General features: G+C 43.8%; 1 protein-coding gene across 1 annotated transcript in view; it reads left to right on the forward strand.

Moving 5' to 3' along the window:
- LOC132831195 (troponin T, slow skeletal muscle-like) overlaps positions 1-14159 on the forward strand; it is a 42177-nt gene extending 28018 nt beyond the window's left edge. Inside the window, exons 12-13 of the mRNA XM_060849209.1 lie at positions 8686-8726; positions 13906-14159. Coding sequence (XP_060705192.1) covers positions 8686-8726; positions 13906-13951 — 87 coding nt within the window. The 3' untranslated portion in view covers positions 13952-14159. The remainder of the gene's footprint in view (positions 1-8685; positions 8727-13905) is intronic.
- Positions 14160-17717: the final 3558 nt, after the last annotated feature.

Consider the following 17717-nt stretch of genomic DNA (forward strand, 5'->3'; position numbering starts at 1 on the left):
ACATTATAACAATCTACGGAGACAACATTACATCAATTCCATGCCAGGATTGTGCACCCCAATGCCGAGGTAGCAGACAGCAGCCTTTCCCTTCCTTCTTCCTGAGAAGAATAATAAAATTGAGGCTTCATCTGACCTGACCAGCAGGCACAGAAGGGTTGGGTGAATGGGACTTGCTGCAGCTTAGGAGATGGCCAGCAGAATAGCAGGTGAACTCAACAATGCAGAGGGTGCAAGGTGGGAGTTGGCGAAGAGACTGGTGGAATAGACAATATAGGTCAGACTCAGACTTCCAGCAGCAAATGAACTGAGCCTGTGTGGCGGTGACTGACTCTATGAAGGTTAAAGAAGTTGATTTTGGCACTGGAGAGGATTGGGTCCATCCACAATAATGAGGTATCAACACTTCAAATCTTTGTTCTTTTAATATTTGTTAATGAGATTTGGGTGTCACTGGTTGGGCCAACATTTATTGCCCATCCCAAATTGCCCTTGAGGACATTGGTAATGAGCCACCTTTTTTAACTGCTGAGGTCTATACAGTGTAGGTAACCCCCACCATACTGTTAGGAAGGGAATTCTAGGATTTTGATCCAGTGACAGTGAAGGAACGCTGATATATTTCCAAGTCAGATGGTGAATGGCTTGGAGGGGATCTTGCATGGGGTGGCGTTCTCAGATATCTGCTGCCCAAAACCTTCTAGGGGATAGAGGTCACAGGTACATCTTGTAAGTAGTATACATTGCTGCCCTGTGCACTGGTAGTGAGGGAGCAATTAGAATTACAATCAGAATCCCCACTGTGTGGAAACAGGCCCTTTGGCACAACAAGCCCACATCGACTCTTCGTAGAGTAACCCACCCAAACCTGTTCCCCTACCCTATAACTTACCCCTGACTAATGCATCTAACCTACACATCCTTGTACACTATGGGCAATTTGGCATGGCTAATTCACCTAACCTGCACAACTTTGGATTATGGGAGCACCTGGAGGAAACCCATGCACATATGGGGAGAATGTGCAAACTCCACATAGACAGCCGCCCGAGGCTGCAATCGAACCCGGGTCCCTGGCGCTGTGAGGCAGCAGTGCCAACCACTGAGCCACCATGAATGTTTAAGGTGGTGGATGGGATGCCAATCAAGCAGGCCACTTATCCTATGGGATGTTGAGCTTCTTGATTGCTCTTGGAGCTGCACCCATCCAGGCAAGTGGGGAGTATTCCATCATACTCCTGACTTGTGCCTTGTAGGTGGTGGACAGGCTTTGGGGAGCGAGGAGCTGAGTTACTCACTGCAGAATTCCTATCTTCTGACCTGCTCTTGTAGCCACTATAGGGATCAAGAGCATAATTCTTTGAAGCTTGCATCACAGGTAGACAGGGTGGTCAAAAAGGCATTTGGTATGCCTGCTTTCATTGCTAACACCTTTGAGTATAGGAGTTGGGACATCATGCTAAGGTTGCACAGGATGTTGGTGAGGCCTCGTCTGGAATATTGTGTGCAGTACTGATTGCCCTGCTATAGGAAGGATATTATTAAATTAGACAGAGTTCAGAAAAGATTTACTAGGATGCTGCCAGGAAAGGAGGATGTGGGTTATAAAAACAGGCTGGATAGGCTGGGACTTTTTTCACTGAAACATAGGAGAAGGTGACTGACTGTGTGGAGTATGCACATTCTCCCCGCGTCTGCGTGGGTTTCCTCCGGGTGCTCCGGTTTCCTCCCACAGTCCAGAAATGTGCAGGTCAGGTGAATTGGCCATGCTCAATTGCCTGTTGTGTTAGGTAAGGGGTAAATGTAGGGGTATGGGTGGGTTGTGCTTCGGCGGGTCGGTGTGGACTTGTTGGGCCGAAGGGCCTGTTTCCACACTGTAAGTAATCTAATCTAATTGAGGCTTGATTTTATAGAGGTTTATAAAATCATGAGGGCATACATAAGGAGAATAGCAAGAGTCTTTTCCCTAGGGTGGAAGAATTCAAAACCTGGGGGTATATGTTTAAAGTCATAGAGTCATAGAGATGTACAGCATGGAAACAGACCCTTTGGTCCAATCCATCCATGCCGACCAGATTCCCAACCCAATCTAGTCCCACCTGCCATCACCCGGCCCATATCCCTCCAAACCCTTCCTAATCATATACCCATCCAAATGCCTCTTAAATGTTGCAATTGTACCAGTCTCCACCACATCCTCTGGCAGCTCATTCCATACACGTACCACCCTCTGCATGGAAAAAGTTGCCCCTTAGGTCTCTTTTATATCTTTCCACTCTCACCCTCAACCTATGCCCTCTAGTTCTGGACTCCCCAACCCCAGGAAAAAGACTTTGCCTACTTATACTATCCATGCCCCTCATAATTTTGTAAACCTCCATAAAGTTCACCCCTCAGCCTCCGACGCTCCAGGGAAAACAGCCCCAGCCTGTTCAGCCTCTCCCTGTAGCTCAGATCCTCCAACCCTGGCAACATCCTTGTAAATCTTTTCTGAACCGTTTCAAGTTTCACAACATCTTTCCGATAGGAAGGAGACCAGAATTGCACGCAATATTCCAACAGTGGTCTAACCAATGTCCTGTACAGCCACAACATGACCTAAAGTGGGAGGAGAAAGTTTTAAAAAGGGCACAAGGGGCAATGTTTTTACACAAAGAGTGGGTAAAATGTGGTATGAACTGCCAGAGGAAGTGGCTGATGCAGGTACAGTTACAACATTTAAAAGATATTTGGATAAGTACATGAATAAGAAATGTTTGCAGGGATATGAGGCAAACGCAAGCATGTGGGACTGGTTTAGTTTGGGAACATGGTTGGAGTGTACTAGTTGGACCGAAGGGTTTGTTTCCATGCTGTATGACTCTATGACCCTCTGATTTTATGACAAATGCAAGTCCATTTCAGTTTCAGGTCAATGGTATTCATAGTGAGCCTTGTCAGCAAGGGTTTCTATTTAGTCAGATAATCAGTATCGCTGTGGAGCTGGTTTCGATCCAGCTGGGCTGCAAATTGAATGGAGAGATGTTCTGTATCTCTGAAGCATGACTGCAGCTATATATGTTCCTGCACCTGCACAATGACATTGAGAAGCTGGAACAAGACAACGATGGACACCTGTAACATGACTGATACAAGAGATGCATTGTTTCCTCGCACTGATTTTCATCATCGAACCTGAAAAATAGCTGCAATGTGCAACAGGCCCAGACATGACAAGTCTCTTGGCACCGTCATGCAGTTACAGAGAGAGCCCTTACTTTGATTGTTAACGCTCCCTCCCATCGCCAGCAAATTACTTATTGGTTTTTTAACAAAATAATATGTAATGATTGGTATGAGTTTTGGATTTCTGGGTCATGCACCATTATCAAATTTGTTTATTTTAACATTTTGACAGGTATAATAACACATTGATCTGCTTCACTGGCTTACCCTTCTTCGTCTATTTAAAGATTTCTTTCAGCAAACCAAATTAAAATACTCCATAGCAGGGTTCAGATACTTGCTCAGCAATAACTATATGTCTTTTAAACGCCATTTGTGCATGGATTCCCGATCAAGGACAGGGGCAATTAATCATGAAAGCAGGCATACATGCCTGGATTCACTGAACAGCTTGAATTAGTAGCCATCACCCAGTCACTCTTTAGGTATATGCAAGAGTCCTTGACACTGATCCAGCTCCCTCAGAACCAGCTCTCAGGATGAACAGAACTCCTGACACTCCTGTTTATATCTGTCACCCAGGTTTCCCTGATTGGATTAGATTAACAGCCCCACTCAGGGAACTCATTCTATGAGGTGCACATGGCTGACATTGTTACAATTATGCCACAGCTGTCTAAAAAGCACTCCCTGGGTTCCTGATTGCAGGATTGCTACCAAATAGATGTATTGTCCATATTAATACCAACCATCATACTTTTGAAATATCCTTTCCTTACCAGGACATCCCACCTCCATACAGGACTGTGGACAAAAACCAAACCATCAGAATTAAAGAGCTCACTTCAGTCTTGTAGCGCATTAGAAGTTGACAACTATGACAATGAATTAATGCCATTAGGAGTAGTGCAGGAACATTCAGCCCCTCAATCTAATTCCACCACCCAATTATATTCTGGTTAATCATATCTACTTCACCTCCCTCCCACCTCCACCAGATTCCAAAACTATCTATTTTGGCAAAAATTGCTATCAGATTTCACATTGAATTTTCATTGAGCCTGAAACCACAAGAAGTACTTTTTTTGAGAGAAGGGGTTCGGAATTTTTACCCTTTGTGTGAAGAAGTGTTCCCTGACATAACCCATAAAGAACGAAAATGAAAAGCAGTGGAGAACCTCAACAGGTCTGGCCACATCTGTCAAGAGAGAAACAGAGTTAATGTTTCCAATCTAATACGACTCTGCTGTTCAGTTCTGAAGAAGTCAGAGCAAACTTGATATGTTAACTCTGTTTTTCTCTCTCTACAGATGCTTCCAGACGTGCTGAGTTTCTCCAGCAAAAGCTACTTTAATATTCAGATTTACAGCATTTGTAGTATTTTGCTTTTAAGGTTGTAGCCTCCTGTTGTGGGTGTGCCACAGTAAGGGATTGTTGAGTTCCAATTATCAACAATGCCTGTAAGTTTTTCCATGCGATGGAAAATAGACTATTTGTTCTTGGAACAGTTTGAAACATCTCTGTGGTAGAAATCTAAAATAGGAGCAGGATTAGGCCATTCAACCCTTGAAGCCTGTTCTGATATTCAATATAAACATGGCTGATCATCCAACTCCGTCTCTGTTCCCACTTTCTCCCCATACCCTTTAGGCCTAAGAACGATATAAAACACCTTCCTGAAAACGCCCAACGTTTCAGCCACAGCCGCTTTCTCTGGCAGAGAATTCTGTGTTCCCTCATCTGCTAGTGGGCGGCACGGTGGCACAGTGGTTAGCACTGCTGCCTCACAGCGCCAGAGACCCAGGTTCAATTCCCGCCTCAGGCGACTGACTGGGTGGAGTTTGCACATTCTCCCCGTGTCTGTGTGGGTTTCCTCTGGGTGCTCCGGTTTCCTCCCACAGTCCAAAGATGTGCGGGTCAGGTGAATTGGCCATGCTAAATTGCCCGTAGTGTTAGATAAGGGGTAAATGTAGGGGTATGGGTGGGTTGAGCTTCGGCGGGTCGGTGTGGACTTGTTGGGCCGAAGGGCCTGTTTCCACACTGTAAGTAATCTAATGTAAGGCCCCCTCACCTTGCAGAAAATGCAAACAAAGAGTAATGAGGAAAGAGAATCTACATGCAAGAGATAGGGAGAAAGGATCAATCAGCTCTTGCTATTTCTAACCTTGCCATAACCTGGTCTCGCAAAAAGAGGACCTAAAAATGTTGTCCATCCAGAAAAAAAACTTAGAGCAAAAGTAATCTGCCTAAGGATCTAATTTAAGCCCTCACCATGGGAGGATCTGAACAGATACCGGGTCAGTGACTAAACTTTGCAGGCATGTTTCTGTCCCTATACTAGCTGGGAGCATTGGCAGAAGAAATCATTTAAGAGATGCCAATATCCGTGAACTTTCAAAGATTTCAACAAGTTCAAACAAAACATGGTTCTTTAATGATTAAGTGAAACTACAATCTGTGACTTGCTTGTGGAGAAAGTACTCTCACCTTTCCTTTCCAGTTTAGTGTTAAAGTGAGAATGATTTCACACGTTCCTGCTCCTCATGTCATCGGTGACATGCAATCAGCCTCAAGATAACTGGCATGGAGCCAATGTCACTCTCTGGAAAACAAGGCTAACTATTCCAACTCAGCCTCTGTTCTTGCTTTCTCCCCTTTTAAGCCCTTTCGCCCTAAGAAATGGGGCAGCACAATGCCTCAGTGGTTAGCACTGCTGCCTCGCAGCACCAGGGACCCAGATTCGATTCTAGCCTCGGGCGACTGTCTGCGTAGAGTTGCACATTCTCCCCGTGTCTGTGGGGGTTTCCTTTGGGTGCTCTGGTTTCCTCCCACAGTCCAAAGGTGTGCAGGTCAGGTGAATTGGCCATACTAAATTACCCATAGTGATAGGTGTATTAGTAAGGATTAGGGGAATGGGTCTGGGTGGGTTACTCTTTGGAGGGTCAGTGTGGACTTGTTGGGCTGAAGGGCCTGTTTCCGCACTCCAGGGAATCTAATCTAAAAAACTGGGAAATGTAGCGATTGTAAGGAGGACAGCCAGGTGGACCTCATAGAATATGAGTTCCCTGCTTGGGGCAGTTAGTCTCATTCAATCAAGGAACCCTGGCTGACAGATATAAATAGGAGTGTCAGAGGTTCTGTTCAGAGCTGGTTCTGAGGCAGTTGGATCAATGCCAAGGACTCTCCACATGTAAATAAAAGCTGACTTGGTGACAGGATACTGACCTCTGTAGACTTATTTCAGAAATATTGCATTAAAACAAAGGATGAACGATGCCGAAATAAAACCATATGCTGGAGAGGAGAGGACCGCACTCAAAGAAACCCAGAAAAAAAACCACAAAATCAATCACCCATTCGCCCCCAAAAAAAATTCAAGTGTCTAATGCAACGCAAACAGACAGAACAATCTAAAAAAGGGTCATACTGGGGTCGAAAGGTTTACTTTGTTTCTCCATCCACAGATATACCAAGTTTCTCCTGTGTTCTCTGTGTTGGTTTCAGATTTCTAGCATCTGCGGAATTTTGCTTATGTCAAACAAGTCATTTATTACCCTGTCAGGCCAACAATCTCCCCAGGGCGAAAGTGAGGACCGCAGATGCTGGAGATCAGAGTCAAGATTAGAGTGGTGCTGGAAAAGCACAGCAGGTCAGGCAGCATCCGAGGAGCAGGAAAATCGATGTTTCAGGCAAAAGCTCATTCCTGATGAAAGGCTTTTGCCTGAAACATCGATTTTCCTGCTCTTCGGATGCTGCCTGACCTGCTGTGCTTTTCCAGCACCACACTGATCGTAACAATCTCCCTGCCAATGCAGGGTCAAGCTTCTTCAGAAAACAATCATTTTTGGATCCTTCAAGATCAACATTGAAAGATTGCTGGCTGATAGCGGACGATAATTGTCCAAGCTGCTGCAATCTGAGTTAACCACCATCGTCACTTTTTATTTCCTTTTAAAATTAAAGAGAGACACAAATAAATCCAGAAGAAGACCACCGTGTAGTCATTATCGAGGACAGAGGAAGATGGTTTTGTGCTGCTCAGCAATTTATCAATGCATTCCTTATTGTTAACTTTTTGTGATTTACTCCTCCTCCCCTCCCTGCCTGTTCTTTGTAACCTCACACCCAAATGACCATGTATCGCAATTAACAGGAAATTTGAACACATTCTCATCCAGGTTCTATATTTAATCTCCCTTCATATCCTGAGGCACTGCAGATGCCAGTCTAGAAGATTATGGTTCAATTATGGTTGAGAGAGGTCCATTGCAGTTCATTGCTCATTCCTGATGAAGGGCTTATGCCCGAAATGTCGAATTTCCTGTTCCTTGGATGCTGCCTGACCTGCTGCGCTTTTCCAGCAACACATTTTCAGCTCTGATCTGCAGCATCTGCAGACCTCACTTTCTCCTCCATTGCAGTTCATCCCTTGTTGTCATGTCCAATCAGTTCTTATTGTGGCTGCAGTGTGCACACTCTCTATAGAGGACTCTTATGGTGCAGTGGTTGTATTCCTATCTTTGAGCCAGGAAGGTCTGGGCTCTTGACCTACCTGCTCCAGAGTATGTCATAACATGCTTGAACTGGTTGAGTAAAAATATCCCTACTATCTACACAATGAAGTGCAACAATGTTCTTGAGTGTCCACTCGACAGCACCTCGTCCTTCACCACCTAACAGGGCAAGGCCAGCAGACACATGGGAAGACTACCATGTCTGAGATTCCTCTCTTACACTATGCCAACATGGGCATATAATGACCACTCCTATATTGGAACTGGGTCAAAATCCTGGAACTCCCTCCCTAACAACACTGTGAACTCAGCTCCACCACACAGACCTGAGCGGTTCAAGAAGGCAGCTCACCATCACCTTCCCAAATCGGAGAAAGTGAGGACCTGTAGATGCTGGAGATCAGAGTTGAAGGCAATTACAGATGGGCAGTAACACCACATCCCAAGAATTAATTATTTAAAATAAATTCCAAGAATTTTCAGTGCTACTTAACTCTCTGGAATTTTAAGTAAATGTAATAATCACCCTACAACTTCCTGGTAGAGTATCAATGTAGCTTTTATGAGTTTGAAACTGTGTTCTCTCTTTGTCCCATTCCAGCAATGCACTATCAAGTAATTCCCTTATTTACTGTACCCATATCGTTAAACATCTTATCAACCTTGTTCCCAACACACTATAGATGTCTCCTTTCAAGACTGAACAGCTGACTTCTTTACCAGTTTCTGCTGATAGTCCAGCTGTCATGGTCCCAGTGAGGTCCTGTGTCAAGCATAGTTTAACTCAGCAGCAGATTGCGAACTCAATGAAGTGACTACAAAATCACTTCAGTTGGGTCTAAATACCCTGCACATGATGTGTTCCCTGCACGATGCAGCACTGACAGGCAGCAGTCAGCACAGTATGACTTTCTAAATGGTCAATGAATATAGAGGTACAGTGTCAATTTAATTTTGCCTTCACATCTTTCCAGGTGGTGGTAATTAATTGTTATATTCTTCCTAGATTAATCTCTTGCACAACCGCATCAGTGAACACCAGAAATTGTGAGTATATCTAAGATATGTTTGCCATCTTCCCAATGTGCACTGTTTGTGGTCTTTGGTCTCTTCATGGAGCATTGGGGGTGGTGGTGGGGTAGGGTGAGAGGTGCACGTAAGGGGTTTTTTGGTAAGTTCAGTTGGCTGGACAGCTGGTTTGCATTGTAGAGTGACTCTGAGAGCTTGGATCGATTTCCAGATCTGGCTGATGTTACCATGAAGACTCCAGCTTCTCAACTTCATCCCTCAGGTTAAATGCACTACCAGTCGTCTCTCTCCAATGAGTGAGCAGTTGTGTGAATCCCCAGAACAACGGTGACTTTAATTGCAATGGCGTGGGATTTCTTAATGTGCAATCCAAAGTCCAACAAGGTAGTTTCACAAAGACACATTGAGAAAGTAAGGCTACAGTTTTGTAGAAAGTTTCACAGCGCCTCTGCTTTCCTGAAAGTACTGACTGTCTCTGTAGATGTCAGATATCCCTAAAGCAGTGCCTGTTATTGAGATCTAATGCTTGACAGAGAATGTGGCTCTTTGACCATGAAAGGACATAGAACATAGAACACTACAGCACAGTACAGGCCCTTTAGCACTCAATGTTGCACTGACCTGTGAAACCAACCTGAAGCCCATCTAACCTTCACAATTCCATTATCATCCATATGTTTATCCAATGACTATTTAAATGTCTTTAATGTTGGCGAGTCTACTACTGTTGCAGGCAGGCCCTTACAACTCTCTGAGTAAAAAACCTACCTCTGACATCTGTCCTATATCCATCATCCCTGAATTTAAAGCTATGTCCCCTCATGCCAGCTATCACCATCTGAGGAAAAAGGCTCTCCCTATCTAACCTCTGATTATCTTGTATGTCTCTAATAAGTCACCTCTCAACCTTCTTCTCTCCAATGAAAATAGCCTCAAGTCCCTCAGTCTTCTCTCATAAGACCTTCCCTCCATACCAGCAACATCCTAGCATTTCCTCTGCATCCTTTCCAATTCTTCTACATCCTTCCTACAATGCGGCAACCAGAAATGTACACAATATTCCAAGTGCGGCCGCACCAGAGTTTTACACAGTTGCAACATGACCTCATGGCTCTGAAACGCAATCCCTCTACCAATAAAAGCTAACACACCATATGCCTTCTTAACAACCCTATCAATCTGGGTGGCAACTTTCAGGGATTTATGCACATGGACACCAAGATCTCTGCTCATCCACACTACCAAAAATCTTACCATAGCCCAGTACTCTGTATTTCTGTTACTCCTTCCAAAGTGAATCACCTCACACTTTTCCACATTAAACTCCATTTGCCACCTCTCTACCCAGCTCTGCAGCTTATTTATGTCTCTGTAACCTGCAACATCCTTCCACACTGTCCACAACTCTACTGACCTTAGTGTCATCCACAAATTTACCAATCCATCCTCATCCAGATCATTAATAAAAATGACAAACAGCAGTGACCCCAAAACAGATCCTTGCAATACATCACTAATAACTGAACTACAAGATGAACATTTCCCATCAACCACCACCCTGTGTCTTCTTTCAGCTAAAAAATTTCTGATCCAAACTGCTAAATCACCCTCAATCCCAAGCCTCCATATTTTCTGCAATAGCCTAATATGGGAAACCTTATTAAACACATTACTGAAATCCATATACACCACATCTACCACTTTACTCTCATCTACCTGTTTCATCACCTTCTTAAAGATCTCAATAAGGTTTGTGAGGCACAACCTATCCTTCACAAAACCGTGTTGACTATCTCTAATCAAATTATCCCTTTCTAGAAGGCATCATTGTTGAGCGTTATCTTTGTCCTTGCCCAATTGGGAACCAAATTTTAGTATTTCACTTTCTCTCTCTTTTTTCGTTCCCACCACCAAGGTTTACATTTTATGGCTAATTCTGCTGTACTATGAATGGTCACTTAGCCCAACACAGACATTGGTCCTTCGGAGTTTAAGCCCCCACCCCGCAGTGCTCTGTTTACAAGATGAGTCACAAAGGAAGGCAGCTTTGCTGCTTTAACACTTGGTGTTAAATCCCCCGCAGCACCAGAACGGGATATCTATCATGTTGCCAGGGCAACACTAGCGCAAAGTCAGGCCAAACGATGAATGAGCAGATGGAGTGTCAACTACAGATAGACCTTCAAGTGATTAAAGTCTTCTTTCTGTGTCAACTGCTCAAAATTTTAAAACTAATCAACAAGTTACATAACTCTGTCTTCAGTGAACTGAAAATAAAAAAATGCTGGAAATCACAGTGGGTCAGGCGGGATCCATGTAGAGAGAGCAAGCTAACCTTTCAAGTCTAGATGACTCTTCATCAGAGCTGAAGTGTGGAGGGGGCGGCATTTATGCTCTTGTGGGGGGTGGGGAAGAGAGAGAAAGGCTGCTGATAGTGCAGGTTAAGTGATTGGAATATGAGAATGGCAGTGTTTAACTGCCAGACTGAAAGAACAGAGAGTCCCATTGGAGTGGGGGGGAGGGAAGACAGAGGATATGCTGACAGAATGTAACAGGTAAAGGTAAAATAAACAGAAGGAATGGGAGTGAGTTCTAGATATAGATTCCCTACAGTGTGGAAACAGGCCTTTCACCCCAACCCTCCAAAGAGTAACCCACCCAATGCACCTAGCAACTATGGACAATTTAGATGGCCAATTCATCTGGCCTGCACATCTTTGGAATGTGGGAGGAAACTGGAGCACCCAGAGGAAATCCACACAGACAGAATGTACAAGCTCCACACATCACCCCAGGTTGGAATTGAACCTGGGACCCTGGCGCTGTGAGGCAGCAGTGCTAGCCACTGTGCCACCCTAATCTGCAGGTGTTGAACTCAATATTAAGTTTCTCTTAGGTCTCTTCTGCCTGCTCCCCAGTTCATGACTGGTGTAAAAAGGTAGTAGCATTCAAGGGGGAATTAGATAAGTGCTTGAAAAGAAATATTTTCAGGGTTACAGGGATTGGAACTAGTTGGACAGCTCTTTCAAAGAGCTGGAACAGACAAGATAGGCTGAAGAGTTTTCTTCAGGCTTTTTGGGGATGCTCCTCCTGTCTTTATGCAGCATCAAGTTGGGATCTCACCCTCGAGGGAATGATCCCATGACATACTATTTTGTATCACTCTTGGTACCATTGTGATATTTTATACACACTCACAGTATTTATTACTTTTATTCATTCGTGGGATCTGGCTGGGCCAGCATTTATTGCCTGCCCCTAGATGGTTTTGAGAAGGTGAGCTGCCTTCTTGAACTGCTGCAGTCTGTATGGCTACAAAAATAAGAAAGATTCTTTCTCCAAAACTTCACCTCAGGGCTCTGTTTCCTGGTGGAGTATGGCCCATGAAAACTCAATATTGAGACAGTGAATGTCAGGAGGGCTATTTCTCTATTGGAGCTTTCACAGTTTGGCCTGATACAGTTTTCAGCTGCCATTTGCGCCATGACTTTTTGCAGTTAGAATAAGTGAAGATTTGACTTACAGTGTGGAAACAGGCCCTTCGGCCCAACAAGTCCACACCGACCCGCCGAAGCGCAACCCACCCATACCCCTTACCTAACACTATGGGCAATTTAGCTTGGCCAATTCACCTGACCCGCACATCTTTGGACTGTGGGAGGATACCGGAGCACCCGGAGGAAACCCACGCAGACACGGGGAGAACGTGCAAACTCCACACAGTCGGGAATTGAACCCGGATCTACAGGTGCTGTGAGGCAGCAGTGCTAACCACTGTGCCACTAGTGCCGCTGCCACTAGTGATTAAGGAGAAGTAAAAATGTTTTTATTTTTAGGTCAATTCAATTTAGCAACTTCACTGCAATCAAACGAAAGAAAGATCAAATCAGGAGCTGAACATGCCGATAGCATATAGGCAGACATCACATAGTCAGCACGGAAATAGCTCATTCAGCCCAAGACAGTCATATTTAAAAATAAGGGGTCACCCATTTATAATGGAGATGAGGAAACACTTTTTTTTTCTCTCAGATTGTTGTGAGTCTTTGGGAATTCCCTTCCTCAAAAGGCCATGGATGCTCACTCTTTACATATCTTTAAGGCAGAGGTAGATAGATTATTGATTACTGAGGGGTGGAAAGATTACCAGAGGTATAGAGTTGAGGTTAAAATCAGATCAGCCATGATCTTAAAGGCTCAAAGGGCCACGTGGCCTACTCTTGTAAAAGGATCTTGCCAGTGTTTATGCCTGACATGAATCTCCTGCAGCCTACTTCATCTAATCCTGTCAGTATTTCCAACTCTTCCATTTTTCCTCATCTATTGGTCTGGCATCCCTTTAATTCCTGTCCTGCTGTAGCTGCTCCTAGAGATCTGCTGTTCTGGTATGTTGGTGACTAACCCTGGCTAAGTATGAGGCTTATACTGTGTGAGGTCCCAGACTTTTCACCTCCCTACCTGCCATGACTGTGCCTTGGGTGTATGTCATGCACCTTGTTGTTCCCAGTCTTCTGAGTGATCGCCCTGCTCTCAAACTTGGATGTGAGAAGAGTCGGCTGACGTCCCATGCCACACCAGCCAAAGCTTGTGGGCCCCTCACTTTGTTTTGAATGATTTCTGAGTTGAGATCCTGATGCAATTGCTAGTAGAGTACACAACCAGCTTCCCAGAGTTATAAGTGAAGGTGTTGGAGTAGGGGTTGGGATGCTAAATGGAGTCAGAAGCTGACATTTTGGAGTCACAAGCTCTGAGTTCGTATTGGCCAATGCCTGTACTAGTTTTCCCTTCCTTCCCACTTGCTCATCCAGCTGGGAGGGTCACAAGACCTTTCATTCTTAAAATGAGGTTGCATTGGGAAAGATTTTGGGAAGCACTCTGTGAAGAGAGTTTTGGGGAAACTGATCTCCCTTTCTGATGTACCTGTATGGCTTTATGGCAGTGGGTCATGGGTACAAGCCCTCAGATCTCTGATACCTTCAAATGCACCTATGCCATTTGTCCTTGTGTTGCTCCCGAGTCCATACCTCCTTTCTGATGAACTGCCAAGTTGCAATTGCAATGTCATGACACTAAACCAGAGCCACATTACACAAATGGCCCGGTCCCTCGTGACCTGATCTGCTTTGGCCACTTAAATGGGGGGGGTCTGCCCTTTGTAATTTCACAGCATTAACTTCTACGTCCCTTTCTCCCACAGCAAAAAAGCAGCGGGAAAAGGCAAGGTTGGAGGCCGCTGGAAATAAACAACAAAGTATATTGGATCTGCATTCAGAGGTTTGCTTCCGACAGACGGCATGATTCCAAACACAAAGACACACTTCCTGACATAGCTCCTGTGCTTTTTTTCCATAGCTACACAGCCAAAATGTGTGTTTCTCACAGTTGATGAAATGGAATTTCCTGAACCTTTCCCTTACCTTCAATGCTTCAATAAAATAATTTACAAAATGATATCTACAGAGTTTGGAAGTGTACCTTTCTGGCTGTTTTGTTTTGTTACAGTGAACGACCGACAGTGACATTACTGGTGACGCTAAGCTCTAAGCTTCTCGATTTGCCTTTTCAATCAGTCTCCCACTTCTTTGATCAAGTGTCAGGAATGCACTGCCTAGGAGGGTGTGTGTGTGGAAGCAGACTATTTCCTCTGGCAAATGTGTTGATAATCAGAGGTCACAGATTTGAAGTAATTGGCAAACGAACTCGAGAGGAATCAAGAATTGGTTTCATGAAGAGGGTTGTTATAAGCTAGAATGAACTACATGAAGACCATCCAAAAGGCAACTGATTATGCACATGGAGAGAACTAATGTTCATGGTTACCAAGAGAAAGCTGGAGTGTGGTGCTAAAATTCCTGCAAAGGGCTGGCATATTCGTGACAGACAGATTGGCCTCATTTTGTCTGGATGACTTTACAATTCTATCCCTTGCTCCCTCACATGTGTCCCCTTAAAAATGTGCATGCCACTCACCTCAATCATTCCACATGGTAGTAAGTACCATATTCTCATCAAAAATGATGTCCATGGACTGTACACTTGTATATTAACTGGTCCCATACCCTTAAAGCTGCATTTCCTTTAAATGAGGGCTTGAGAATCTAAGTATAGATGTAACGAGTTTCTGTGCCACTGTGATTGAGGATCCACATCCCAGTGACTGGCAGACCATCTTATATGTTCGGTTGACCATTCGCAGCTGACAGTGCTCAACCAGCCCAGACTTACAAGCCACAGAATACCATGTAAGACCAGAAGATGCAAGAACAGAAGTAGGACATTCAGCCCTCAGTCTGCTCTGCCATTCAGTGAGACTGTGACTCCCCGATAATTGTTATCTCCACTTTTCTGCCTTTTCCCCATAACCCTAGATTCCCTTACTGATTAAAAATCTATCTCAGCCTTGAATACCCTTAATCACCCAGCCTTCACAGCCATAGAAGAAGGGCTTCATGAAGAAGGGCTTATGCCCGAAACGTCGAATTTCCTGCTCCTTGGATGCTGCCTGACCTGCTGCGCTTTTCCAGCAACACATTTTCAGCTCTGATCTCCAGCATCTGCAGTCCTCACTTTCTCTTCACAGCCATAGAGTCATACATAATGGAAAAAGCTCTTCAGGTCCAACTTGTCCATTCAGGCCAAGTTTCCCAAGCTAAACTAGACCCACCTGCCTTGGCCTATATCCCTCTAAACCTTTCCTGTTCATGTATCTTGCCAAAGGTCTTTTGAATGTGCCCCCTGCAGTAAAGAATTCCACAGATTTCCTACCATTTGAAAGAAGAAATTCCTCCTTACTTTTGCCTTAAGCACGTGACCCCTTATGCCGCCTGGTCCTAGATTCTCCCACCAGGGGAAACAATCTTACCACATCTATCTTGTCTGATAAGTTAGGAATTTTGTGTGTTTCAATAAAGTTGACTGTCATTGATCTATATTCCAATGAGTACATACTCAACTTACTCAAACTCTCCTCATAAGACCATCTCTCCATACCTGCTATCAGCTTAGTGAAGCTTTTCTGGACTGCTTCCAATGCCAGTATATTTTTTCCTTAGATAAGTGGCCCAAAAATGTTCACATTATTCCAGGTGTGGTCTGACTAGTGCCTTGCACAGTTTTAGCAAACTACCCTACTTTTATATGGTATTTCTTTTGAAATATAGGCAATCATTCTATTTGCCTTCCTGATTAACTACTGAATTTGGATTTTTGTGATCTGTGGACAAGGACTCCCAAATCCCTCTGTTCTGTAGATTTCTGCAATATTTCTCCAATTAAATAATATTCAAATAATGTCCAGCAGTTGATGCTATTGAACAACACTTGCTAAATAATACAGATTGTGCTGTGAAATACACAGGAAACCAATTTAAGATTATCAGTTGGGCTCTTAGTGTGATGCATTTACACGCGCTAGGAACAACATAAATTAAATCACTGTACCATGGTTTTTGGAGGAAAAAGTTGCATCTTTTTTCATTGGAAAATGGCTCATGGAGACTGCCAATCTCTGCTGCATTGCCCAACCATCTGACCAATCAGTGTCGACCTGTTTGATCTGAGATTGACAGTTAACTGCTCCTGGTGCATCTCCACACCAAGAGTAGCCCAGCCAGTCAGAATCCTGTTCTCATGTTGCAGCGAACGCTGATTCTTTTCCGACCCTGGTTGCTTGCACCCACATCCTGATAACCGAAAGGCAAAAAGCTTTGTCTTCGTCTCTCCTTTTAGCAATGTTGAAGTCAATTAATAGTTAATTGCTGAGCATATGCCCTGCTGATTTCCAAATCATTACATGTATCTGGCAATGTTGTTTTTATGAAATGCAGGAAAAATAATTAAACAACCACTTTTTCTTTTATAAAAAATATTTTGCAGCTGAAAGAAAGGTTTGCATTGTTGCAGAAACATGCACTAGTTCCAACATCTTTCCTGTGTGCAATCCAATCTAATGCTCACAATAAAGATGCTGCTTTGAAACGTCATAAAACATTATATAACACAATAAATAACTAATTTCTGCAGAGAACTCGTGCATTCCTCTAAGGCCAAAAGTTTAAATGATGCAAATAGTTCATATAGAAGTCAATTGAGAGGATGTTAAGTAAACCCAAGGTTATTGTATACAAAGGTCGAATAAGAAACTATAAAATCTTGGCCTTGGTGTTTTGAGTTCCTGAAAACATTCCTGATGAAGGGCTTATGCCTGGAACATTGATTCTTCTGCTCTTGGGATGCTGCCTGACCTGCTGTGCTTTTCCAGTACCGCACTCTCAACTGCTGCCCAATGACCACTGTCTGAAAATACACTGCCACAGGCAACTGCATTTAGGTGATGAATTTTGATGGAACAACACTCACAAATTGTGAAAGTAGGATGTTGGTTGTAATTCATTCTCATTTTGCAATGGGAAAAAAAATCACAATTCTTTCAGTGTCACTGGGTTGAAATCCTGAAACTCCCTTCCCAATGGCACCTCATGCACATCAGTGTTTCAAGAAGGCAGCTCACCACTACCTTCTCAAGGGGCAATTAGGGATGGGCAATAAATACAAAGAACTGCAGGTGCTTGAGGTGTGAATCAAACAAAAACAGACATTGCTGGAGAAATTCAGCAGGTTTGGCAGTATCTGTGGAAAGAAAACAATCCAGTGATCTTTGTTCAGAACTGGGCAGTAAATGAGTGCATCATGCTTATAGTAAAGCTGGAGGGTGGTGGTGCACAGTTTTGATTGGGGCAATTAATTAGTTTGATAGGAATTGGTAAGTTCATTCTGCCTCAGCATTTGGAATGGCCTCTCTGTGTTCTGATTCAAAAACAGAAATTGCTGGAGAAACTCAGTAGGTCCAGCAGTATCTGTGGAGAGAACGCAGAGTTGAAGTTTTGGATCCAGCACCTTCAGAACTGGAAAAATATCCTGAAGTAAAGTCACTGGACCTGAAACTTTAACTCTGCTTTCTCTCCACAGATACTGCCTGTTCTGCTAAATTTCTGTTTTTGTTTGATTTCC

Source organism: Hemiscyllium ocellatum, chromosome 33, assembly GCF_020745735.1.
Source record: "Hemiscyllium ocellatum isolate sHemOce1 chromosome 33, sHemOce1.pat.X.cur, whole genome shotgun sequence".
Classification (NCBI taxonomy): Eukaryota; Metazoa; Chordata; class Chondrichthyes; order Orectolobiformes; family Hemiscylliidae; genus Hemiscyllium; species Hemiscyllium ocellatum.